We start from the raw sequence: 25,329 nt of genomic DNA, 5'->3' as shown, positions 1-25,329 counted from the left end.
TTCAAAAGATTGGCTCCTGTTATAAACCAAAGGGCTTCAAAGAAAAACTTTCTTTGCAAATCCTCCTCTAGAATTCCTATGAATTAGAACTATAGTATTCCTATGAATTAGAACCAAAGGAGGCGTAAAACTGCTCGGAACTGTATAATGTTTTTAGAGCTAGAGATGCTCTCAAGCCCAAGGTGATAAGTTTCCCCCTATAGAGCTTGATGATTCTAATATTGAAGTGGACAAGTATCACTTCAGATTTACACGAACATTTATCTAGTTCACTTGGCTAAATAACGATGCATCACACTACATAGCCATTTCATTCCATAAGATTTGAGTATTGTACTAGCTGAGCGCTTCCAAACGTACTAGTAGCAGCAGCTTCAACATGTGGACATAGTCCGCTTACATATAAACGACCATTATTCGGCTCACCTGAGCACTCCATATAGTGCACTACTTACTATTACAACTATATACAATATCCTTTTAAACGTGTCTGATCAAAGTGACTACACAACCAACATTCTTTTAACATTTTTGCTGCGACGTACGTGTGGATCTGCTCACTCGGATTTCTCCCTGCCTTCACCGGCTCCGGCGACCTTCCCGGCCTCCCCCTCGACCGGGATGAGCTCCTCTTCGCCGGCGACGATGCCCTTGGTGTGCTGCGCTAGCCCGGTCACGGTCGCGCCCACCGCCTCCACGGTCGCGCCCACCACCTCCAGCACGTCTTCCACGATCTTGGTGTCTTCGGTGCCTTCACCCTGCATGCACATATCACAGCTGAGCCATCAGCTATGGATACATCACACTTACACAAACACCGTAGGATCAGATACTTGCGGCAGCACACGACGGTGCACGTACCTTCGCCTTGGTCGTGCCGCCGCCGGTGGCGCTTTTGCCGGTCTCCACCGCCCTGTTCGTCGCCTCCCCTGTCTTCTGCGCGACCTGCGACGTGGCATCCCGGGTCTTGTCCACGGCGCCTCCCACCGCCCCCGTCACCGAGTCCTTGATGTAGGCGGCCGTGTCGCCGGCCTTCTGCGCCATGGCTCCGGTCGCGTCCTTCACCTGGGCGGCCATGCTTCCGGTCCTATCCCCCGTGTCTCCCGTCGCGCCCTTGGCCCTGCCCATTGTTTGCTCGGTGGTGTCGCGGGTCTTGTCCGCCGTGCCTCCTGCTGCGCCCATCACCGAGTCCTTGATGTACGCGGCCGTGCCACTCGCCTTCTGCGCCATGGCTCCGGTCGTGTCCTTCACCTGCGCAGCCATGCTTCCGGTCCTGTTCCCCGTGTCTCCAGTTACGTCCTTGGCCTTGTCCATGGTTTGCGCGGCCGTGTCGCGGGTCTTGTCCACCGCACCTGCGGCTGAGCCCTTGGCCTTGTCCTTGGCCTGCGTGCCCGTGTCGAAGCTCGGCTCCTCCGCCTTGTCGGCGGCGCGGGCTGCGGCCTCCTTCGCCTTCTCCTCGGCCTGGGCGGCAGCGTTCTTCCCTTGCTCCGCCATCTCCTTGGTATACTCCGCCACCTTCTGCGCCGTGACCGCGGTCACCTCCTTGGCCTTCTGCGCCGCTTGCGCGGCGGTCGACAGCGTCACGTCCTTGGTTTTCACCGCCGCCTGCTGAGTGTAACCGGCCGTCGTCTTGCCGGCCGCCAGCGCGGTGTCCTTGGCCTTCTCGGCGGCCGTCTTGGCGTACTCCGCGGCAGTCCCGCCGGTGGAGACAGTGACGTCCTTGCCCTTCACCGCCGCCTGCTGCGTGTACTCGGCCGTCGTCTTGCCGGCCGCCAACGCGGCGTCCCTCGCCTTCTCGGCGGCCGTCTTGGCGTACTCCGCTGCTGTCCCGCCTGTGCTCACCGTGACGTCCTTGGCCTTCACGGCGGCCTGCTTCGCGTACTCCGCCGTCATCTCGCCCGTGGTGAGCGTGACCTCCTTCGCCTTTGCTGCCGCCTGCTTTGCGTACTCGGCGGCGGTAGCCGTGGCTTCCTTGGTCTCGCCCGCGGCGACCTGCGCGCCATGCGCACCGGCGTCCTTGGCTTGGGCTCCCTTGGCCGCAGCGTAGTCTCCAGTGGAGCCGAGGGTGCGCGCGGCAGAGTCTGAGCCCTTCTGCTCCTTGTGGCCCGTATCATGCCCACGGACCTGTGCGCCATGCGCACAGGCATCCTTGGTTCCGGCGCCCTTGGCCACCGTTTGGTCTCCAGTGATGCCGAGCGCGTGCATGGCCGCGTCCTTGGCGCTGCGCGCGGAGTCGCCCTCTTTGCCCCTGTCCTCGGTGGCGTGGGTCACCGCCGCCGAGCCCTTCTGCTCCTTGTGGCCCGTGCCATGCCCACGGCCCTCCTCCTGCTTCGTGTGGTGCTGCTTCTCAGCCCCCCGAGATGACGCCACGGTGCCGCGCGCGGCGCTCTCTTTGCCCTGCTTGTCGTGGCCGCCCTCGGCGGCGCGGGTGACCGCTGCCGAGCCCTTCTGCTCCTTGTGGGCCGTGCCATGCCCACGGCCCTCCTCGTGCTTCGCCGCGTTCTGCTTCTCGGTACTCCGAGACGACGCCGTCGTGCCCCCTGCCGGCGCGTTGGCGCCGTGCCCGTGCGCCGTGCGGCCCTGCTGGGCGCCCTCGGGAAGGGCCTTGTGCTCCTGGTAGGAGACCACCGTGGCGCCGGGCGCCTGGGTGACGGTCACCGCCCCCCTGGCGCCGCCGCCGTGCTGCAGGTTCTGGTTGTACCGCTCCTGCGCGGCGCGGATGGCGTCCGCCGAGTTCTGCTGCGCCTCCGCGCGGAACTTGCCGATCTCCTCCAGGCTGACGCCGCCCTGGCCGCCTTCCTCCCGCTTCGACGCGGCCTCCTTCCTGCTCTGCTGCTGCGACGCCATTGTCAGTGGCTCAGCGAGGCAGGCGCGATCGAGTGCGTGCTCGGAAGCTGGTGTCTGGAGCTGGACGTGGTGACTGCTGTCTGGTGAGCGAGTGGCTTTGCCAGTTCTTTCTTGATTGGCAGACGACCGCGGCGAGGTCCGCTTAAAATGGTGCCGCTGAGCGGCGGCTTGTCGGGGGTCGGTCGAGGTCGACGCGGCGTACGGAGCATGACAAGGCGACACGTGCGGGGCAGAGAGGGTATAGAGAGCTGCGAAGAGCGGCGGGGTCTCATCGGGGGCGAAGGAACTGAGCGGCGAGAGGACACGAGGGCGGCTCACGTGAGATCGTGTCCACGTGCCAAGCCGCCATGGCGAAGGCACCCGAGCGCTCTGCCACGGATCAGGGTACGTGGCCGGGCAACCCGTAGAAACCAAGGACAGCTTAGGTCGGTGACCATGCGGATATGGCAGCACGAACAGTGTCTCGTTTCTAGCGGAAGGTTCTTCTATTTTCGACTTCAAATGCACAACACTAAGAAAAAATAAAAAATTAGTTTTTTAGGGCAAACATTGCTTAGTTTTTCTGTTAGCGTGCACATTTTAGTGATGAAATCACATTCATAAAATCTAGGCAAGACTTATAAAATCAACACTTCAAAACGCTCTAAAAATTGTAATTAAATATGCTTTCAGAAATACTATTTTGCAGCATCTATCTTTTTTGGTCAGAGCATTTTTTTAGGTTTTTGCAGCACTATCTTTTTTGCTCAGAGCATTAGAAATGTTATTCTTCACGAAAATTTACTCTACATATTTTTTCTTTGGTCAACAAAAAATAGGTAGACAAATTTTCTGTAAAATAATCAGAAATTTTTAAAAGAATTTAATATTTTTTAAATGTTCAAAAGAATGCATTTGAACATGGGAGTGGAATCTCGAAGGAGTACTCACGCTCGTGTGTTCCTGTGGGCATAGAGATGAATCACATGAGCACTCTAGCATCTTCTTAACCTAGTTTTGCGCCTAGTTTTGATCTAAACATGAAGTTACAATAAAATATGCCAAGTTAGTTTTGATCAAAACATGAGTTTAAAACTATGTACTAGAAAGAAAAATATAACTGAACAAGCTAGACAAGATTATAAAATATGCCTAACTAGTTTGTGTTTATATATTTATTAGGATATATTTTTATCCTAATTGTTGACTAAACAAGGGAGGTCTCAGCCATTGTGCGTTGCCACAGAATTGAATATATAGCTTCCAAATATTGTGTACAATATCAGTCCTTATGCTTCTCACTATGTCAAATTTCTGCATGAGCAAAAAATATCTTAATAGGAAAAATTGTGCATGTCACAGTCAAATGCAATAAACCAAATTAGAATGTGATAATGCATTTTGCATAGTAGATGATTCTCATGCATATATCACACGGATGTCAGTGGATCAATTTATAGTAAATCTAACGGCTACAGCAATTTTGATGATGTGGAATATCTTAACATGAAAGGTTGTGTGTATCAAAAAATGAATGCAATGTGATTTAGAACCCACTTAGGCCTCATTTGATTTGCAGGATTTGCATAGGATTTTTTGTAGGATTTAGATCATCATGAAATTTCCCTGCGATGTTGTTAGATTCACGGGATTGTGTTCCACCGGAACCAATCCTACGGGAAATCCATAGTTCATTTTCACAGGAAAAAAAGAATGAGGTCGGACTTCATGGGAAAAAGGAACAATGAGGTCGAAATCCATAGTTCTAAATCATATTATTTCACAACAAATGTTGCTTAGCTTTTGTCAACATGCAAATTTTAGTAATGAAATGACGTTTGTGAAGGTCTGGATAAAAATAACAAAATAAACACTTCAAAACGCTTTAAAAATTAAATATTGCCATTAAAATGCTTTTCAGAAACTCTTTTTGGAGCATCTATCTGTTATTCTTCATGAAAATTTAGGCATATTCGTAGAAATTTCTGATTTTTTTAAAAAATAGTATCTTTTAAATTCTACCATCCACGAGGGTGCATTTAAACACGGGATAAGAAACTTGAAGGAGTACTCACGCTCGTGTGTTCGTGTGGCCATAGAGATGAATCACATGAGCACTTCTAGCATTTTCTTTTTTTTTTTTGCGGAGTAAAGGGAGATTTCATTACTCAAGGAGGCATATCCGCCTTCGAAAGGTTTACAACAAAGTCCAGCCCCGAGCACAGCCAAACTGCAGTGCGGGGTGTAGCACGTCCATACGCGGCAAGCGCATGACTAACCTTATTCTGCAAGCGACTAATAAGAGTAAAAGAAATCTCCCTACGAGCATCCTGTGCTAGTCTTCGAATCTCCTCAATGAGCACACGGTACTGCGATCTATCTCCAGTACGTGCTAGCAGCATAGACACCGCTTCTGCACAGTCGAGCTCAATCATAATGGACAGGTTCGTACGGTAAAGCGCAAGCTCCAAGCCCTCTCTGCACGCAGCCAGCTCTGCCTCAAGGCCATTATCGCATGTAAGGAGCTGTCTACAAGCAGTATAGATGATGTTGCCTCTATCATCACGAAGAATCATACCACCCCTGCCTCTCCGGTTGGAGAAACATGGCTGCCATTTGTATTGAGCTTAGCCCACCCCAGTGGAGGAGGGGTCCAGTGCAACTCCGGCTTGGGCACTTCCTTTGTGTGTATAACCGGGAGGCTATCATGCACCACCATTTTCCCTTTCTCCAAGTCGCCATGAGGGTGTTGATGGATACAAAGCAGAGAGGTGATGTACCCATGGAGGAAACGGCGAGATGCTTCTGTCGGGGGCGGCGCCTTATCATGTGTGATCTCATTCCGCACATACCAAGTTCTCCACATGGTCATAAGGACAATCATACGCGTCGTTTCTGTCAGCGGCTCAAGGAGGGAGAGTAGCCACTCCGGACCATTGTTGCATATAGTATCCACCTCCGGGATTGGCCAATCCAAGGCCATGCCATGCCACAGTTCGCGAGCCAATGGGCACCTGCAGAACGCATGGAACCCGTCCTCACGTTCCATACCACATAGGGGGCATATGTCAGTAAGCTCGAGATGGCGAGAAAATTTGTTGGCCCAAGTAGCAAGCGAGTTGGACACAACTCTCCAAGCAAACACGCGTACCTTAGGGGGAGCAGGGCACCCCCATATGATCTTCCAGATGGCGCGATGACCATCCGGTGCCCTGCTCGTGGCCGTCGCCGATGAACATTTGCGCTCGTCCATGGCAAGGCGGTAGGCGGAGCGAACGGTAAAGATACCATTCTTCTCTGGGCTCCAACGATCATGTCGTTGATGATACGGGTCGACGTGCGGATGTTGGTGATGGTATGCACGTCCGCCGGTAGGAAGTGGCGTTGTAGGAGGTCTAGCCGCCAAGCACCAGACGCATCCAGGAGCTCTGCCACTCGTCGAAGCCTGCATGTTCCTTGCTGCGTGATCGGGCGCCCAGTCGGCTGCGTGGGCAGCCAACGGTCCCGCCAGATCCTGATGCTTTGTCCGTCCCCCACGCGCCAGACTAGGCCCTTTTTCAAGAGCTCAAGCCCATACTGGATGGCCACTTCTAGCATTTTCTTAACTTAGTTTTGGGCCCTGTTTTGATCTAAAAGTTACAATAAAATATGCCAAGTTAGTTTTGATCTAAACATGAGACCAAAACTATGTTAGAAGAAAGAAAAATATAACTGAACGAGATTATAAAATATGCCTTAACTAGTTTGTATTTATATATTTATTGGGATATATTTTTCTCCTAATTGTTGACTAAGCAAGGGATGTCTCGGCCATTGCGCGTGGATACATAATTGATATATAGTTTCTAAATATGGCGTAGAATATCAGTCCTTACACTTTTCACTATGTGAAAAATTTCTGCATAAGCAGATCTTAATATGAAAAGTTGTGCATGTCATAGTTAACTAAAATAAACCCATTCAGAATGCAGTAATACATGTTGCATGGTAGATGATTCTCATGCATAGATCACACGGATGTTAGCGGAATATCTTAATATGAAAGGTTGTGTGTGTCACAAATAAATGCAATGTGATTTAAAACCCTTTTAAGATGCACTAACACATGTTGCATCGCAAAGGATTCTCATGGGTAGATCTAATGGATGCTAATAGATCAAGCTAGTAAATTTAATAGCTACAACAATTTCGATGATGTGAAAACACATATGCTAAGATAGTTAAAAGTAGTGGATATCACTCTGTTAGATATATAGGATTCTATATAAATACATGATATTCATTTTACTTTTTTGTCGTTCACACAACTTTATCCGTGAGATAATTTACCACATATGATATGTTTGCATTCGTAAATAATAATAATAGAGAGAGTGAGATTAGAGAGTTTCTCTACCCCTACCTAGTTTCTCTGTGCCGGCTGGTCACCGACACATTCGTTATGGCTTTTTTCATGCTTTTTTTTAACACCAGTACGGACACAAGCGCTCATATACACGCGCATAAAACTCACCCCTATGAACGCACACCCTACCCCTATGAGTACCTCCGAAAGACTGAGCCGGCATATCATCTTGAGATTTACGAAGTCACCGTAGGCGCCTCGTCGTCGATGGGGACGTCTCCTCCCACTGAATGCGCATCGCCGGAAATCTTGAAATAAATTCAGAAATAAATGCGAACACCAGGATTTGAACCCTGATGGGCTGAGTATACCACAGTCCCTCTAACCATCCAACCACAGGTTGGTTCGCATGGCTTTTTTCGTGTTGTCATCATGAGGTGAAGCAATTGAAATGGAGTGAGGATCTCCCTCTGTTGATCTCTTGCCGAATGGTGCTAACAAAAGAGAAAACTTACAACATTTCGTTAAACCCTTCTATGGACCTAACAATATATTTGAAATATTTCGGTTGAACACTTCATTGAACCTAATTAGCATGCAATTGTACCATGGAGGTGTATACCACCTTTTGATCATGATAGAAAATTATAGCTAGAGTTGTCATTGGAAACTAGCACAAGAGTTTCCATTGGAAAGTAGCTCCACGCTATAGAGTTGCCTCCGAAAACTAGCTAAGAACAAGCTCAAACCTGAGGATAGACACGCCTTGCTAGCTTGGGGCCCGTATTTGGTGGCTCTTTCCCTGTGATTCTCCTGTAACAGGTCCTCCAATCTCTGTATGATCTCCCTGTACCGTGGGCTTGCTGTATTTTGCTATTTTTCTAAACACAGTACAGACGTAAATGTTTATACATACGCACATGTACTCATCCTTATGAACGCACACCTTTAAGAGACTATGCCAGTACATCATTTTGAGATTGACAAAATTACCATAAACGCATTCGTAGTCGACGAAAATGTCTCCTCTCACTGAACGTACGTCGCCGGAAGGCTTGAAATAAATTCAGAAAAAGGCGAGCATCAGTGTCATCCAACCACAGGTTGGTCGCCTTTATTTTGCAGCTTTGAGAAATATATATTCAGGTGGGGCTGCTCGCCCCGGTGTTTCTTCAAAACAAAACAAAAACTGATATTCTCTTTGGAAGCTATTGGTGTGTAATGAAACTGCAGGAAGCGTGAGTACTATGTGGCCTGTCGTCTGAATATGTCGAAACGTCTGGAAGCATGAGCACTTTCTTTTGGGCATATCCTCTGCTTGCTAGACATTATATATTGAGTACTAATGTTTTCCTTTTAACACAATTTTACGGTAATATTATGCTTAGGTTCTCTTTATCTTTTGATGTTTAGAGTTGTTTTGCTTACAAGCACGAAATTGAAATAGGAAGTCAAGATTACATAGACTAATGTACCATAATAAAATGAGAAACAAGTTTAGAACACTGATTCAACATGTAATCAAACATTTTATTTTCAGTCCATGTACTACATACAACATGGTCTTATTTACCACCGTCTGTTCTCAATATGGATTCTCATAATTACATCCAAAGGTCATTCTATTGCCTGTAGAAAGCATTCAGAAGGTCGTCATATCATCTATAAACGGGATGTCCCATAGTACATCCAAAAGTTCGTCATATTCCGTATAAATAGCACACATATGTAATAATATCACTGGTTCTTTTCTTGTCCACTAGCTGCAAGTTTGTGGATGTGTGACCAACTCAACTAGATCCATCTCCTCCTTCACATGCACAGTTTTGATTTCTGGCGGGCCTGCCAGCATCACCAATGGTGATCATCCAGATTCAATGTTTACGAGCGCATCGTCATCCCATGTCATATCCATATCTATCTCATGGTCATTCTTAATAGAATAATCAATATGGTTGATGATATAGTCCATGTCAACATCATCATCTATGTTGTAAGCCTGGTATTGCACCTCCTCTGCGTTAAATAAACCATCAAACATGTCCACAGAAAAGTCATCAGATGTGGGAACTAGAATTTCTTCACATGAGTGAATCTGTCTGTCATCTGTGCTGAATATTCCTTGGGTGACCATTATGTTGGATGGGTTGGATTCTGGCCAATTATCATTCATATGTGCCCGATTTTGTGTCGGGGGTGCTGGTGAAAATGCTGACAATGGAGGTTCTTTCGGATCTAGAGGAGCAATGACCTTGCTAGAGCCAATCCCAAGACTTTTGATGTAGTTCTGTAGAAGGGTCCCTGATTTGGGATTCTTGGCTTTAGTGCCGGTCTGCCTCCGTGCAAATTGCCTTCTCTTTGTTGCATTCCAATGATTTTTTATGGAGTTTTCTGTTCTCCCAGGGAGCCGCTTAGCTATCTCTGCCCATTTGTTGCCAACCTCCTTGTGCGTTTGTATCAGAACCATATCTTCCTCCTCACTCCAAGTATCTTTCTGCATTTGTGGTTCCATGCACAATTTTTTTTATTGCAAAGCATGAATAGTATACAGACTATGATGTATTTTCGGGAGAGAAAAAAAGAAGACAAAAACTATTTTAAATCTGGAAAATATTAGTGTCCATTTTCTGTGTTCTGCCATGAAATTTACCTATTATGGTTATTTAACATTAAACATTTTGTAGACTTTTTAAGTTAACAGGGGCAAATGGTACTCGCTCGATTAATTTCTGCTAAAGGATCTTCTACAGATGCCTAACAATCAAACTAAATAACAAATCATATATCTTATGTCTTCTTGGCTTATGGGCTAAGGCCCAAGCCAAAAGATATCTTACTAATATAAAGAATATATATACAACCTAAATGAGAAATTATTAGGATCCCTTCCGTAACTTGATGCTGCTTTGGCCATGTACTACATGCACATTCTTCAAAGGTTGGTTTTAAAAATCATGTTCTACACCTTGCAAAAAAGAAAGACAATCATATTCTACAGGTATTGCTTGCAATGGCACAGAAATTTCCAGGGAAGAGTGAATTCAGAATGGTGGGGGAAGTTTTGGCACCACTAGAGCAGCTCAGATTGGCAGCAACTAATGACTCCGAAGAGAGGAACTTCAGACAGGGATCTAACAGAGCACTTCCTACCAATCAACAGGTACAGGCGTACAGCAGATACAGGATTAGTGTATAACTTATAACACTTTTGCTTCTTCCAAAACTGATTGTTATCTCAATTTAACTATTACTGAACCATTTGGGCCTACAATTTATTGAAGCATTGGACTCCTCAGTTCAAACAGTGGAGACAAACCTTGATGTTAGGTCTCAAATGGTTGTGCCATCTTTCTCTGCATTGTTTTCCTACTCTCACAGGCAGCATCTGTGCCATCTGAGACCACTTCCCCAATCCAAACTGTTCCACTAACTTTACTAACTTCCTGTTAAAATTGGCAAGAACAAACTCATTGATAACATGTAGAGCAGCTAATAGCATAGACTTACAGTAATGCGACGATTTTTCACTTTTGGGTGGAGGCAATATTTAACAAAGCATGCATAAACAGTTATAATTTACCTGTCTTCTTCCGGTGTCCATTGCCCTTTGACAACATTAGTCTTCTTGACAGCCTTACTCGAGGCTTTCCTTCTTGGAATAAACCTGCCGCTCATCTCATACGTCTTGTATGATCCCATTCCACCTCCTATGAGATGTGAAATCTCAGGTTTTGGCGACAAGAGAGGCAAGTGAGGTCCAGGATTATGAATGATTGATGAAGCACCGTCAACGACATCTTTCTTGGTTGTGCCTTGTGGATATGACTCATGATAGAAGGTTGCAAATGGAACGATCGATCCACCAGCAGGTTCAAATGAACGATCAACAGAATGGAGCTCATAGTGGCCATTTTGCTGCACATGGAAATCAAGTGGCACGTCATCACAGCTCCCTGAATGGAGCTGGAAGCAACTGAAACCCATGAGAGAGGGGGGGAGGGGGTGTTCAGAAGCTAGCTAGGGGGCGGGGGGATTGGATGATGCTTCCTCTTTACCTGTATCTCCCAGAGGAGGAGACACTGGCGCAGCATGTCACATTATATCTAGACAAGAACATATGACCCTTAAAGACCACAAGTTAAGTTAGTTTTATGGCTTTATAAATTGGCATTGTTAATGAAACATTTACTATCATAAATAGATTACTTCATGCAAGAGAACTAATAAAGCATGCATTATTCCCAGACGTGGCACACACACTACCCATTGCGACATGTTGGTCATGCACATATTAGCATTGGAGTGCATCTCATATGATGCTATTAATGGTTTCGTTTTCTATGTGATCAAAAGTAAGCACGACTACTTAGCAAACAAAGTAATTATGTATTAATTTGCACGTGTTGTACATATTAAATAAGTACTCCTCTTTTATGTGTAAATATAATTTTAAGTCAAATGATATTGTAAGCCAATCAAATACCAACAATCAACTACATAGGTTCACATTATTCAACTGGGAAGAGAAGCAGGAAGACGATCATACCGAGTGTCTGCAAGCAGCTCGAAGCAAACAGAGTACTCCTGCCCAGCGAACTTGGCAACGACCTCACTGTGCGTTTCATCAGCGTCAGCGGCGCCATCACCTTCTGCACACCGCACAAGCTCTGGCGGGCATGAAAGCGACGACCGCTGCTGCCTGGGCTGCCGTGCTTGATCCCAGCCTGAGCTGCTCTTGCTTGCAGCCATGAGTTAACATCGTCGCCCCTGACATCCACCATCGCCATCTTGAGGAGCATACTGAAGAATGGTGACCTGCAACAGAATCAGGAAATACATCACTTGTCTTAGATCGTTCTAGACCTCTCTGCACTTGATTATAAACTACTTATCGACAGGATTTTTCTTGTATACGTATATGACAAACGAGTATCAGATTGACAGCTAAACTGCACAACACAAACATATGTACTGGGCCGCTGGATTATGTAGGTGTTACATCCGTAGTAACTTGGAGGAGAACATTGTTGTATCACCACGTATGTCTGAAAATCATGGTTACATGCAGGGGAGAGCTGAGGCTCTTCAAAATGTGAAATCAACCATCCATGAGCTGAGTAACAGGGAGAGCAACTTTGCGCTACCTAAGTTTGTTCTTCCATCTGATTTCAGGAGTAGATAAGACTTAAGTCATATCTATATCTTCATTTGAAGTGTTATTTACAGCTTCAAGCTGTGGGACTTGATCACAACCTAGAGAATCCAATTGTAAGATATGTTCTGAAAAAAGTGATGAACCTTAGTTGCTTATTTGCATAACTGTCTCACTTGAGTTATCTGATAATGGTCTCTGCAGTAATAATATACTGCAACGATTTTCCCCCCTATTTTCAATAACTGTCTCACAGGCTCATAAAAAGCAAATAAAAAGTATAATAGGAGTAGAAAAAGAGCAATATTATCAATAACATATTCTTCCTTATGGAAGAACATCATTAGCACATACTAGTCACCTGAAATAGCATAGGTGCAGATTCATCAGTATACACACTACTTCTACTCTACACTCTCAACTTGTCTTCTACTTCTACTCGGTGATAGCCCTGCTAAGGGCGAGCCTTATAAGACGGTGGAATCGCTACTAAATTGGCAATGGGACTAAAAATCTGCAGTGGTAGCGTACAGTCGCGCGCGCACTTACCGGAGTGGCCAACGGCCGCCGGCCGGCGACTACCCCCGCTCCCTCTCCTCGGCGCCGACAACGTGGGAACACTGGGGTTCAGGACCGTCTCCGATGAGCGCCTCCATTCTCCTTTCCGGTCGCCGGCGATTCCCCTCCCGTCTCCGGCGCCAGGACAGGCTGCTCCCTGGCCGGCCACACTCCGCAGTGGCGCGAAGAAGGCAGATCCCAGATGGATGTAGAAGAACCTTGCGGAGGGGAAGGGGGGGGGGGGGGTGCCGGCCAGCCGCCGGTGGCGTGGCTCCGATCTGGGGTTCGGGCTGAGCACACCCGCGGCGAAGGGGCGGAGACGAGAACGATGAGCTCGGGACCTTTTTTTTTAGAAGAGCTCGGGACCTGCTATGTGACGCTCGCTGCGTCCAACAGCAGCGAGCCTCTGTCTCCACGAGAGCTCCTGGGCCGAGCCATTTCGGTGTGCAGGAGCGCGCGAGGCCACAGCCTCCTTTTTCTGTTTTCTTTATGTTTTCTGTTTTCGTTTTTTGCTTTATTTTTTACTTCTGTTTATACTTTAAAATATTCTAAATATATACTATATTACAAAAAACGCCCTATAAAAAAATTTAAAAAATGTTGATCAAGCATTTAAAAAATGTTAAATGTGTATAGAGAAAACGTTTATCACGTATACGAAAAATGTATACAAGTTTTTTTACAATGTATTTTAAAATGTTAACAACCATTTGAATTTTTTAATGAGTATATGAAAAATGCTGACCAAGCATTTGAAAAAATGTTAAATGCGTATAGAAAAATGTTGACCATGTATTAAAGAATGATGGATTTTTTATCATGTATATAAAAATATTAATAAAGTTTTTGAAAAAATATAAAAGTATTTACAAATGTTAATAAAGCATTTAAAAAATGTTAAATGTGTATAAAAAATGTTGACCATGTACTAAAAAATGATGAATTTTTTGATGCATATAAAAAATGTAAATCAAGCATTTAAAAAAATGTTGAACAAGTATTTAAAAAATGTTAATCAAGCATTTTGGAAAAATGTTAAATGTGTATAGAAAAAACGTTACCATCGTGTCAAGACACTTAGCTTGGACCCCTCTGCCCGAGATCTGTCGTATTTGAATCCGTCGTTGGTGGCCCATACGACTTGATGGGGATCAAGATCGTGAGCCTCGTCTTGATCAAACAAAATCAACCATAGATGCACTCATACGGGTAGTGCCAAACATGCAACGAAATGAGCGAGCCTCGTCTGTCTTGAAGAACACTATGGGAAATAACTAGAGAACAAGGTCTTCATTATAGGTGTGGTTGAACTGCAAAAATGGAATCACCCCCGTCTTGGTGAGTGCACGGAAACACACATAATCAAGGTACAAATTGCGATGAGCAGCCACCTTGAACTTCTTTACTTTGAGAATCTCTTCATATTTCCTATGCTGAAACTGATACAGGAAGCAACGATCAACATCGGAATCTTGACCACGAACATACGGATTATGCTCATGCTCTTGTCTGTACTCTAGCTTGCCCAATTGGATCATCAAGGGAAAGATGATCAAACTCTTCATCTTCAGCCTCATGTACATCGTCACCTTCAATCGGAGTTTGACGTTATGGGGGCGAGGAGCCACGGCAGGGGTTGTGCGTCCAGTCCGGGACTGTCCGGTTGGGCGTGCCTGTACCTCAAGCCGCTCGCCGCTCGCCATTTGTGGATCCACCGTGGCTACACGCCTCGTGTCACTGGCGCAGTTGGATCCAAGCCTTCCAAGCCCAGTTGCGCAGAGGCAGTGGATTCCTGCTGGAGTAACTTCAATAATGGAGCTCGGATTACCTCCCAGGACCGATGAAGAGCCAGTCAGACGACTAACTCCTCCTCATCTCCACAGGGGATGAGGTCCCAGTCGACGAATCCGGAGCTATCGGACTCGGATCTGGTGCCTGCTATGTTGGAGAAGGCCGGAAATCATCGAAGAGCTACTGGGAGGCGGAGCGGACTAAAAATGGAATGAGGTGGCAAATGGCTAGGGTTGGTGGGAGATGGGATTTTCTTTTGAGGGGGTCCGGATTGTGGATAGGAACGGAATATTATGATGTCGGAGTGAGCCGATCTAAGGTGATAATGTGTCTGTGCGTCTCATATTCACTCCACATATAAGCTGAAGTTAAAAAGTGTTAGACAGCCCAGACATTTGGGGTGAATTTAAAAGGTCCGGTTGGATGATAAATTTGTGACTGAAGTGTGCCTAGGTAAATGACCGGAAGTCTGCCTAGAGGAGTCCCGGTTGTATTTATGGAAGACCTACAGCCCGACCGAACCAGATGTGAACATTTCCGTAGAAAGAAGAAAACATTGCCAATGGCCACGCTCCTCTCCCGTTCGCCTCGGCGCCTCCTCCGCTTCCTCAAGCCCCAAACCCTACTCTCCCCGATATTGACCTCGTCTTCCCCTCCCCACGATCTCCCGGAGAGGATTCCGCCGCTGGGACTCGGAGAGTCGGGATGGAGTGCGCCGCCGCAGTGGCAGTGGCACCGGCACCGCGCCCTATGGACATACTCCAACCCTCAGAACTCCGGAGCCTGCGAGGCTGGCCTGGCCGCTGCTCCAGGCGCATCGTCCCTCTCGTTGCGCATGAGAAGGAGTCGCGCGGCGTCGACCGACGTCGCCCAGGTGTCCGCCGACAAGGGCGTGGGCGCCAACGGAGCGCACCAGGCGGCCGCCAAGGAAGGTTCATCTTCGGATTTAATCTCTCTCTTTTTTGGTGTGTGGCAAATTTCGTTCTAGAATTGATGAATGTGCCAAGGATCACTTCTCCATTATACTGTATTTCAGTATCTTTGCTCTTGTGTTGGATGCGGTCTTTTCATTTGGATCTGTCGCGTGTTAACACTTAACAGATGAGGGTTACACTGATAGAGATGCATTACACAGTGAACTACCAAGGAAAATTGATATACTTGTAAATTTATTGATGTTTTAATCTTGGTTGCTAATTATTATAGCATAAAGGCTGCTAAAAATTACAGCACAGAGTTTGCAGTTCCTGCCTAAAAGCAGTGCTCGTTCACACAGTATGCATTCACTTTCTTCAGTCAATTTTTGTCTACAAAACGAGATGCTATCGCTAGCCTCTTCACTTTGTTCGGTCAATTTTTGTCGAGATAATATGCTGGCCTCTTAATTGTTAGCAGGGCTTATTTCCCTGAACCGGAGACATTTACTAAGGTGAGACCAACCCACTTGACTGGCTGACAAAGCAAATGCGGCAGCTGTTTAGCCACTTACAACTATGCAAATCTGATTTCATCTTTCAACTGTGACTGATTTTCCGTATGCTTCTGGTCTAATGGTGAATATCGATCTTTCCACAGGAGATCCTGAGACAAGTTTGTGTAGCAAGGCCATTAAAATCATGACGTACAATGTGTGTTTCGGGAAGGATTATGAACTGCACAGCAGGATTCTTGCTCTTGGAAATATTATTCAGCACCACAGCCCAGATCTTATATGCCTCCACGTACAGAATTTCTCAAAACAATCCATTGCTTCTTTTCTTTTTTCTTCTGAACAGGCCTCATTAATTTGAGACCGCAGGAGGTTACACCAGAGATACATGGGCTTCTGGAATAATCCAACTGGTGGCCAGAATACAAATGATTCATGTCACGTGACATGGAATATTACATGGAGGGGGACATGGCCCGTTCCAATATGGGGAAACCATTGTCGAAACGAAAAAAATATATGGAGAGATCATATTTCTGCATGCAGGTGTAGTCTTCTCTTAGTTTCAAAATCATGGTTGGAATTCATCCCATTTCATGGTTTTGATGCTGATACAGTAATTCTTTTTTTACGAGAAGATGCTGATGTATTTAGTATCTCAGCATTCCGTTGGTACTTTGTATAGTATTGTTTTAAGGCTGTTGCACTGATGTGAGCTAAGTCACTATCCTGTGGAGATTGCTAACGCTAACAAACCTGGGATTAGACAAGGAGGAAAGAATCATGAAAGAATCCATGAATAGACCCAAAGTGGTTGGACCCTTCCCCGGACCCTGCGCAAGCGGGAGCTATGTGCACCAGGCTGCCCTTTTATTTGAATCCATGAATGGTGGATTGTTACCATTTTCCTTTTCAGATTTCAAAAGTTTATCTTGTGATGGTTTTAAACTTTAGTTTCGCTATTGCCGATTCAGTCATTCCATTTTCCAATTTGGCCGAAGGACTGAAATTTCCAATTGAATTTAACTGAGATCCAACCAAATATTTTGAAAATTAAAAAAATATTTAAAATTTACTTGAATTTGTTGCCCTACCGAAATTGCTGAAATATTCTGACCGAAATGCAATAATTTCAGTATGTACCAAAAGTAAACCATATTCCTGTCTGGTGTGTTCCTGATCCAATTGCCAACAAATGCAGATGAGCAAATTGCATGTGGATTCTTTCGACGGTGTTCCATTTTCCAATTCAGTAATGGGAAGGGAGCTGTGCATGGCAAATGTCAACATTGGTGGCGTGAGCTTGGTGTTGGGGACAAGCCATCTAGAGAGCCCGAGCCCGCCTCCTCGGTTGCGCAGCAACGAGCGAGTCGCTCAGGCAAAGGAGTCCCTCATGTTGTTGGGAGGAAGAGGATCCAGCAACGTGATATTCTGCGGGGACATGAACTGGGACGACAAGACAGACGGGCCCTTCCCTCTGCCGGACGGCTGGGTTGACGCCTGGGCTGAGCTGAAGCCAGGTGAAGATGGCTGAACGTACGACACGGAGGCTAACGCCATGCTGTCTGCAATGGTCCAAAAACGACAGCTGAGGCTGGATCGGTTCGTGTGCAAGCTGCCGGATTTCCGGGTCCAAGGCATCAAGATGGTTGGGAGGGAGCCTATACCTGGCGTCTCTTACGTGAAGGTGGATGTAATCTGCAAGAAGTCTAAGAAAAAAGTCCGCCAGGTGCGTCGTGAGATAACGCTGCCTGTGCTGCCCAGCGACCACTTTGGGCTCGTTTTGACGATTACTCCTCAGGCTGGAAGCAGTGCTTCGTCAGAGTAAGTGCTGATCCTGTGTGTAGCAGTTACGATGTATCGTCGGGCTGGACATCTTAGCCTGCAGTGTCGCCCACTTTTGTCCAGTAGAAGCGTAACGTTTGTGGACTATGACATAGGTGGATGAAGATGCACTGTACTCCAACCCATTGCCACGGATTGCCTCCAATTTTGTTACCTGCAGTGTCGCCCACGGATTGCCACAGATTGCTCCCTGAATTGGAGACATTTACGGTGACACCAACCCATTTGACAGGTTGACAAAGCAAATGCGGCCAGCTATGTATTACCTCCGTTTGGAAATAAGTGACTCTATTTTAGTTCAAATTGGCTACTTACAATTATGCAACTTAGAATCTGATTTGATCTTTCTACTGTGCCTGATTTTCTGTATGCTTCTGGTGTAATGTTCGCAGGAAAAACTGAATACCTTTCCACAGGAGATTCTAAGACTAGTTTGTGTAGCAAGGCCATTAAAATCATGACATACAATGTGTGTTCCGGGAAGGATTATAAACTGCACAATAGGATTCTTGCTCTTGGAGATATTATTCGGCACCACAGCCCAGATCTTATATGCCTCCAGGTACAGAATTTGTCAAAAACAATCCATTACTTTCTTTTCTTTTTTCTTCTGAACAGGCCTCATGTGAGATTGCAGGAGGTTACACCAGAGATACATGGGTTTCTGGAAAAATCCGACTGGTGGCCAGAATACAAATGCTTGATGTCACGTGGGATGGATTACACAGAGGCGGGCATGGTCTGTTCCAATACGAGGAAACCATTGTCGAAAAGACAAAAACAGAGATCATATTTCTGCATGCAGGTATAGCCTTTTCTACATTTTGAAATCATGGTTGGAATTCATCCTATTTCATGGTTTTGATGCTGATATAGTATTTTATTATGAGAAGATGCTGATATATTTAGTATCTCAGCGTTCCATCGGTACTTTATATAGTTTTTTTAAGGCTGTTGCACTGACGTGAGCTAAGTCACTATCCTGTGGAAATTGCTAACACTACCATACCTTGGATCAGACAAGATCGAGATTGCTCAGACACCTATGGTGAACAAGGAGTTTGATTTAGCAAAAAAAGAAAAAGGCATTTGATTTGAATCCATGAATGGTGCATTGCTACCATTTTACATTTTCAGATTTCGGAAGTGTATGGTGTGATGGTTTTAAACTTTAATATTTCAGCTGTTGCCGATTCAGTCATTTCGGTTTTCACTTTGGGCAAATGACCAAATTTCGCAATTGAATCTGACTGAGATCCAACCAAATATTTTGAAAATTAAAAAAATAAAATTAATTTGAACTTGTGTGTACAGTACTACCGAAATTGCTGAACATTCTGACGGAAATGTAATTATTTCATTATGTACCAAAAGTAAACCATATTCCTGTCTTATGTGTTCCCTGATCCAATTGCCAACAAATGCAGATGAGCAAGTTGCCTGTGGATTCTTTCGACGGTGTTCCATTTTCAGATTCAGTAATGGGAAGGGAGCTTTGCATGGCAAATATCAACATTGGTGGCGTCACCTTGGTGTTGGGTACAAGCCACCTAGAGAGCCCGAGCCGGCCTCGGTTGCGCAGCAACGAGCGAGTTGCCCAGGCAAAGGAGTCCCTCATATTGTTGGGAGGAAGAGGATCCTGCAACCTGATATTCTGCGGGGACATGAACTGGGACGACAAGACAGACGGGCCCTTCCCTCTGCCGGACGGCTGGGTTGACGCCTGGGCTGAGCTGAAGCCAGGTGAAGATGGCTGGACGTACGACACGGAGGCTAACGCCATGCTGTCTGCAGTGGTCCATAAACGACAGCTGAGGCTCGATCGGTTCGTGTGCAAGCTGCCGGATTTCGAGGTCCAAGGCATCGAGATGGTTGGGAAGGAGCCTATACCCGGCGTCTTGTACGTGAAGGTGGATGTAGCCCGCTGGAAGTCTAAGGAGAAAATCTGCCGGCAGCGTCGCGAGCGGATGCTGCCTGTGCTGCCCAGCGACCACTTCGGGCTCGTCTTGACGGTCACCCCTCAGCCTGGAAGCTGTGCTCCGTCAGAGTAAGTGCTGATCGTGTGTGTAGCAGTTACAACTTACAATGTATCGTCAGGATGGACGTCGTAGCCTGCAGTGTCGCCCACTTTTGTGTAGTAGAAATGTAGAATCGTAGCATCTATGGATGGTCAGGTACTATGAATTAGGTGGACGATGAGGAATGGATGCTCTGTGCTCCACCCCATTGCCACGGATTGGCCCCAATTGAACATATAAACCTTGCTACCCAACCCGCCATCCTGGGCGATCTGCGTCGCGGGATGATTCTGCCTCGCATGATCTGCCTCGCTGGCGATTTGTTATGGCGCTGTCAAAAATCCGGCCGCTCATTTCTCTGCACACTGCTCTTTCCGACTCAAGTGGATGATAGGTGGGCCTTCGTTTGTCTCGTGCCCAGCTTCGCAGTGTGGGTCGTGTCTCCACGGTGAGAAAAATATTGACTGGAGCGATCGTGGGTGAGGTGGGATTGGCCGGGTCTCGCTCAGGCAGGTGGATGGATTCGTGCACGCCTACTCTCACCGTCCTCGCCTGCATGCTCAGGTGGATGACGGGTGGGCCTTCTTTTCTTGCAGGCCCAGATTTGCAGTGTGCGTGCCGTGTGTGCGTTGGGTTACTGAGGAGACGAGGCGAGCCCTAGGAAATATCTGGCCGCACTTCCTCTCTCCCCTCCCCCTCCCTCTGCGCCGCCACAGCTCCTCTTCTTTGTGCGCGGAGGCCGGGAGAATTGATTTTAACCCCCCCTGTTCGCTCGCCTTTGATCATATACCCCTTTCTTTGCTTGCCTGCCTCTGAACCCCCTCAATTCTGTCTACTTCTTGCTGATTGCCCCCTTTGGCATGTTTAACAAATTTGTCAGTATATCAATCTCCCTCAGCACCTAGGGTTTCTACAATTTAGACAATCGTACCACAGGACCACACAAAGTCCACGGAAAACGGAAGGGGGAAAGCTTGCCTTACCTTGGGGCAGCAATGGAGGGCGGCGGATTGGGGGTGGGGTGGGGGTGGGGGGACGCGGCGGAGCAGCAGGGGAGATGGACGGCGGATTGGGAGAGGCGGCGGGGGCGACGCGGCGGAGCAGGGGCGACGGACGGCGGGGCACAGCGTCTATGGCGGCTGGTCGCCTTGCTAGATCGAACAAGACGAGAGAGGGAGAGAGGCGAGAAGTGAAACGAACGGGCCAACCCTCCTCTGTCTCGCGTGTTGAGGAAACTGCACGAGGACGTATTAGTCCAGATTTCGTTCATTATTAGCTAATTGAACAGATAACAACGCCAAGGGGGGCAATCAGCAAGAAGGAGATGGTACTGAGGGGCTTCAGAGGGAGGCAAACCAAGAAAGGGTTCTATCATCGAAGGCGAGGGAACTGGGGGGGTTAAAATCAATTCTCCCGCCTCGGCCTCTCCCGCATCGCTCCACCTCGACCTTAGTCTCTGTCCACACCATCGAGCGTGGCTGGCAGCGTTTGAAGCCATGGAACCAGCAAGGAAGATAGATCGGCACGCCTTGGTTTCCGCTCATCTTGGAGTGTCCGGTTTTCCCTCTATCGTGACTGTTCTTTCCCTTTCTCTTGCAGGATCACCAAGGCTGCTGCTGGTTGTTTGTCTCTGCGGATTCTTGGCTTCTCCAGCGTGGTGCGTCTTTAATCAACATGGTGAATTGTTTATTCACTGCCTTTCTCGCTTGTAACCTGTTTGATGAAAGGCCTATGAGCTGATCCCTTCTTTCTTTCTTTTCTTTCTTGTGCAGGAAAGATTCGGTTCTCTATTGGTTGTTGCTCCTTGGGGCTTGTCTTTAACCAGGAAGCTGGGATGCCTGCTCTTTCATGTCGGCTTCTCATTTGACAAAGCATATGTCCGTGGTTTAGATCCATGCTTGTGCAACCTACAGAATTTGTTGTGCTGGCTCTTGCTTGTGCTTTACTGTTTGTCCTTCAGGAGACCAGCACAATGTCGTTTCCTTTTTGTAGTTACTCATTCATACATGCAGGTTCTTGGGGCATCCAATAGAATGAAACTTTTATTTCGATGCCTAGTGCGTCCTTTGTTTGCTTCCTATTAATCTGTTCAATGGCCAGTGTGTCTTTTGTTTGCTTCCTATTAATCTTATCGTCTATTTTTGTTCTAAAGCATGAGGTTGCTTGTTCTTTTGTTCCGTTGTGCCCATCAGATTTCATCTGTGTTTGACTCTAGGCTCGTCGTGCACTTGGAGATTCTTGTATTTTGTCTGCTTTGCACGGCTTGTTGCCGACCAAGGTTTGTGCTTGCTCTTTGGAGCTGCCCCTTAAACATTGTCACTGAAATAATCTTGTTGCCTCTTAAATACTGTCACTGAGACACTTTCCTCGGTTCTGTTGTTATGGCTTTCACTTGCTTTGTCATCTACCGCCTTGTGATCTTGCCCGTTGGACGCCTTGATATCAAGGTTAGTGCTATGTGACTAACCTTTTAATTCTTCCCATTTGTCTCTCTGCATCGCTGGCTGACCGAGTATTGTGTGCATGTTTTGCTTTTCTGTTATTTCTAGCCAAAAACACATTATAATATTTCAAAAATTACCCCATGGGGAAACATAAAAAACAAAGCTAAATTGCTCAGTGAATCTAAGATTTAGTCTCAATGCTTACCAATCTGACAAAAGAGATAAGGCATGCGAAAGCTTAAAATAGTAGTTCATTGCTCAGTGACAAATGCAAGTTAGACAGGTGCCCAGTAGGCTTTGACAGTCCATGGGGCAGGTTCCTTGTTAGCTATTCTGTTGCTCACGGATGCATGCAGGTCAAATACCTGGGTCTTTTCTTTGCTGCTTGCTCCTCTATTCTAATTTCTTGTCTCCCTGTTCTTCCTGTTGCATTGTAGGTTATTTGTGCACTTGGAAGTCCTTTCTGCAATTTTTTTGCATGCACCTCGTACAAATTGTGTTCATTTGTCCTAATGTTATGCAGGTCCTGTTCTCGGTGTCTTCGCTGCTTTGCCGAGTATTGTCTGCTTGCATCCACCCACTAGCCACCGATCCATTGTTTTCGGCCATGACAGCTCGACTGATCAGTCCAGCCCAGTGCCTACACCGCAGATCAACCACCCTGCATAGCACTTGATGCGCGGCCGCTGAGCTGATCCTTCTGCGTTCATAGAAGGTGGGATGTCTTTTCATTGCCTTTCTCCTCATTGTTGAAATGTCTGTGAGCTTCAGCTTAGGATTTCCTGTGGCCTCTTGATTCATGAGTACGTTCGTGTTGATAAATTATGGAAAAAGGAGGGAGAAGATGAATATTTGTTAGCTAGGTTATTTACGGAATGAAGCTCACATGTGGACCATTTACTGCTTTGTGTTATTGGAGTTTGGCTGTAGTATTCATACGGAGATATATGAGTGACATGTTGCTATATGGTGCTCAGGCTGAAAATGATATTTGAAATTGCCTGTTTTATGACAATGTTGTAATACCATAATGTTTTCTGATTCTGCAACCGGGAAAATATATGTTCTGATTTTGGCTCGACATTGGTTTCCTTTCGTAGGCCTTTGATCCGCTTCCTTATTCAATGGGGCTGACTACAATCTGCTACACGTGTCGTGGTGTCGCTAGAGGTATCCTTCTCTCCCCCAGATCCGATTCTTTCCATTGTAGATTTGAATATGCTTGCGATTGCCTCCTCTGCCTGCTTTCGCTCATTGTACACACGTCCACAGGTGTATGTCGCCGAAAATTACATCTGCATAGTCAAATTAAACTGCATGAACTCCTAGGCTCACTGTCCTCCTGTTACCAAAATACATGTTAGATTCATTGTGTTCTATAGTTAGAATCAGCAAACTCAATGGATGCGATCTACTCACCCTCCCACCTTTCTCGTATGAGCTATGCAAATCCATCTGAATCCGTCTATCTATAAAGCTATTTATATTCTTGTCGTCTCATGCACTGCCCGATTGTCCTAAATCAAATGCACAAAACGGAACATTCCAATTCAGCCCACCCAGTATGAATGTCAATACTTGTAATCTTTATTGTTAGCAGGTAGCACAATACCATACTTTTGAGGTAAGCAAATATAAACAGACCAGGGTAAGATTCTTTGATGTTGCTGGCTTTTGAAGACTGATATTCCAGCTTGTGAATATCACTGATGCATCATTTATGCCACTTACATATGCTTTGCCAGTGCATGAGTCCAACTACAACCATATTCAGACATTGACACGTTCTCTATATGGACAGAAACTGGCATGGAGGTCGTTGACATTACAGACAAGTTCATGCTTGAGGTGATGTTCATTAAGTTGCAGCTCCCACAGCCACAGTTCTTCTGCTGCAAAGTTGGGGAAAGATTTGTAGTCACAATGAAGTTTCATCAGAGCACACAACATCAGCGACGTGATGATGAAGCAATGACACAGGGGTATATCCACTTCGGGGAGGATCTACTTCCACAGCCTATGTGGCTTTAGAAGATGCCGATACTACCAGCTACAGCAGCCTTATCTGAATATCCAGTTATTACCTCTGTCTAGAGAAGATCACTGCCATGGTTCATCTGCCAGTCTATCCAGAGCTTCTTCTATCCTGTCGATGGACTTTGAACTTTAAGCTATCCCTGGCTATATTATGTTAGTTGCTATGGCAATGGCATGTATAGAGTAAACAGTCAGCTATGTTCTATGTTTTGAATTTAAAATAGAATTACCACTGGGCGCAGCAAATGATCCTGATAATTGTTATTACTCCCCTGCTTTCGTTTAGATGTTTGACATGTGTGCATGCCCTAAACAGATATAATCTGAGGCAAGGCGCTTTCTACAATAATGTTATCTTTTCTCAGTGCCCTAATTGAAATTGGATCAGGAACTGCATCTGAATAGCTTGGTCTGGACGTTGCATGGTTCCTTTGGTCTCAAGATAGTGTTGCTTGCACTGTTTCGTCACTAGGCTGAGTCCATCATTGGTGGTGGTTATTGTCCAGGCTTCACAGCAAATCAGCTACTCTGAATGAGGCCATTCATAGTTCCTCTTAAGCAACATGCATATGTGAACACGCTGATCCATGGTAACGAAGGATCCTGTTCTATTCTCGAATCTTTGATCATCACGCATTTGAACTATTAGGAATAAGAGAAACATGCCGTTTATGTAGGGTTATGTTTTTGTGATTTCCGTCGGTAACTTCTATCAATGGAGACATGGCTGTATGCAATTTTAATATTTTGTGCAATTAAGTGCTCACCTCACTGTCAATTGCATGCTATGCAATTTTTTAGTTATGTGCCTTTTCTATGTAGAAATGGAAAAACACACTTTTCTTTGTATTTTATTTTCTGAGTTTGTTGTTAAGAAACTTTTG

The 25,329-nt window shown here is 46.2% G+C and overlaps 2 protein-coding genes, 1 long non-coding RNA gene and 1 pseudogene across 5 annotated transcripts; 2 read left to right on the top strand and 2 right to left on the bottom strand.

Moving 5' to 3' along the window:
- Nucleotides 1-288: 288 nt before the first annotated feature.
- On the bottom strand, nucleotides 289-2,972 carry LOC123182917 (embryonic protein DC-8). The gene is made up of 2 exons (XM_044595594.1): nucleotides 862-2,972; nucleotides 289-758 (listed from the first exon to the last, which is right to left on the bottom strand). The coding sequence occupies exons 1-2, from the start codon at nucleotides 2,845-2,847 to the stop codon at nucleotides 558-560; spliced, it is 2,187 nt and encodes a 728-aa protein (XP_044451529.1). The 5' UTR covers nucleotides 2,848-2,972; the 3' UTR covers nucleotides 289-557.
- A 5,724-nt stretch (nucleotides 2,973-8,696) lies between these two features.
- On the bottom strand, nucleotides 8,697-13,187 carry LOC123182916 (transcription factor MYB98). 3 transcript variants are annotated; one of them, XM_044595592.1, is made up of 5 exons: nucleotides 12,873-13,187; nucleotides 11,718-11,986; nucleotides 10,752-10,878; nucleotides 10,488-10,614; nucleotides 8,697-9,665 (listed from the first exon to the last, which is right to left on the bottom strand). In XM_044595592.1, exons 2-5 carry the CDS (start codon nucleotides 11,968-11,970, stop codon nucleotides 9,036-9,038), a joined length of 1,137 nt encoding a protein of 378 aa, XP_044451527.1. In that variant the 5' UTR covers nucleotides 11,971-11,986; nucleotides 12,873-13,187; the 3' UTR covers nucleotides 8,697-9,035. The 3 variants fall into 3 exon arrangements, with proteins under 3 accessions (XP_044451527.1, XP_044451528.1, XP_044451526.1); XM_044595593.1 differs by having other exon boundaries at nucleotides 10,752-11,086; nucleotides 12,873-13,173; XM_044595591.1 differs by having other exon boundaries at nucleotides 10,752-11,986.
- A 1,921-nt stretch (nucleotides 13,188-15,108) lies between these two features.
- On the top strand, nucleotides 15,109-20,315 carry LOC123182915 (uncharacterized; annotated as a pseudogene).
- A 698-nt stretch (nucleotides 20,316-21,013) lies between these two features.
- Nucleotides 21,014-24,786, top strand: LOC123175134 (uncharacterized). The gene is made up of 5 exons (XR_006487656.1): nucleotides 21,014-21,641; nucleotides 21,737-22,411; nucleotides 22,932-23,123; nucleotides 23,509-23,578; nucleotides 24,210-24,786. It is a non-coding gene; the product is annotated as an uncharacterized lncRNA (long non-coding RNA).
- Nucleotides 24,787-25,329: the final 543 nt, after the last annotated feature.

Source organism: Triticum aestivum, chromosome 1D (assembly GCF_018294505.1).
Source record: "Triticum aestivum cultivar Chinese Spring chromosome 1D, IWGSC CS RefSeq v2.1, whole genome shotgun sequence".
Taxonomy (NCBI): Eukaryota; Viridiplantae; Streptophyta; class Magnoliopsida; order Poales; family Poaceae; genus Triticum; species Triticum aestivum.
The sequence above is the reverse complement of the archived record's forward strand: the minus strand, read 5'-3'. Positions and strand labels throughout refer to the sequence as shown.

Bases quoted from the DNA above. Each gene is read 5' to 3' on its own strand.
- LOC123182917 (XM_044595594.1), bottom strand. From the start codon at position 2,847: ATGGCGTCGCAGCAGCAGAGCAGGAAGGAGGCCGCGTCGAAGCGGGAG. The intron at 759-861 runs GTACGTGCACCG...ATGTGCATGCAG, and splicing joins GCGGCACGACCAAGGCGAAG to GGTGAAGGCACCGAAGACAC.
- LOC123182916 (XM_044595591.1), bottom strand. From the start codon at position 11,155: ATGGGTTTCAGTTGCTTCCAGCTCCATTCAGGGAGCTGTGATGACGTG. The intron at 10,615-10,751 runs GTAAATTATAAC...CAATTTTAACAG, and splicing joins TGGACACCGGAAGAAGACAG to GAAGTTAGTAAAGTTAGTGG. The intron at 9,666-10,487 runs GTTTGTCTCCAC...CCACAAATGCAG, and splicing joins ATTTGAGACCTAACATCAAG to AAAGATACTTGGAGTGAGGA.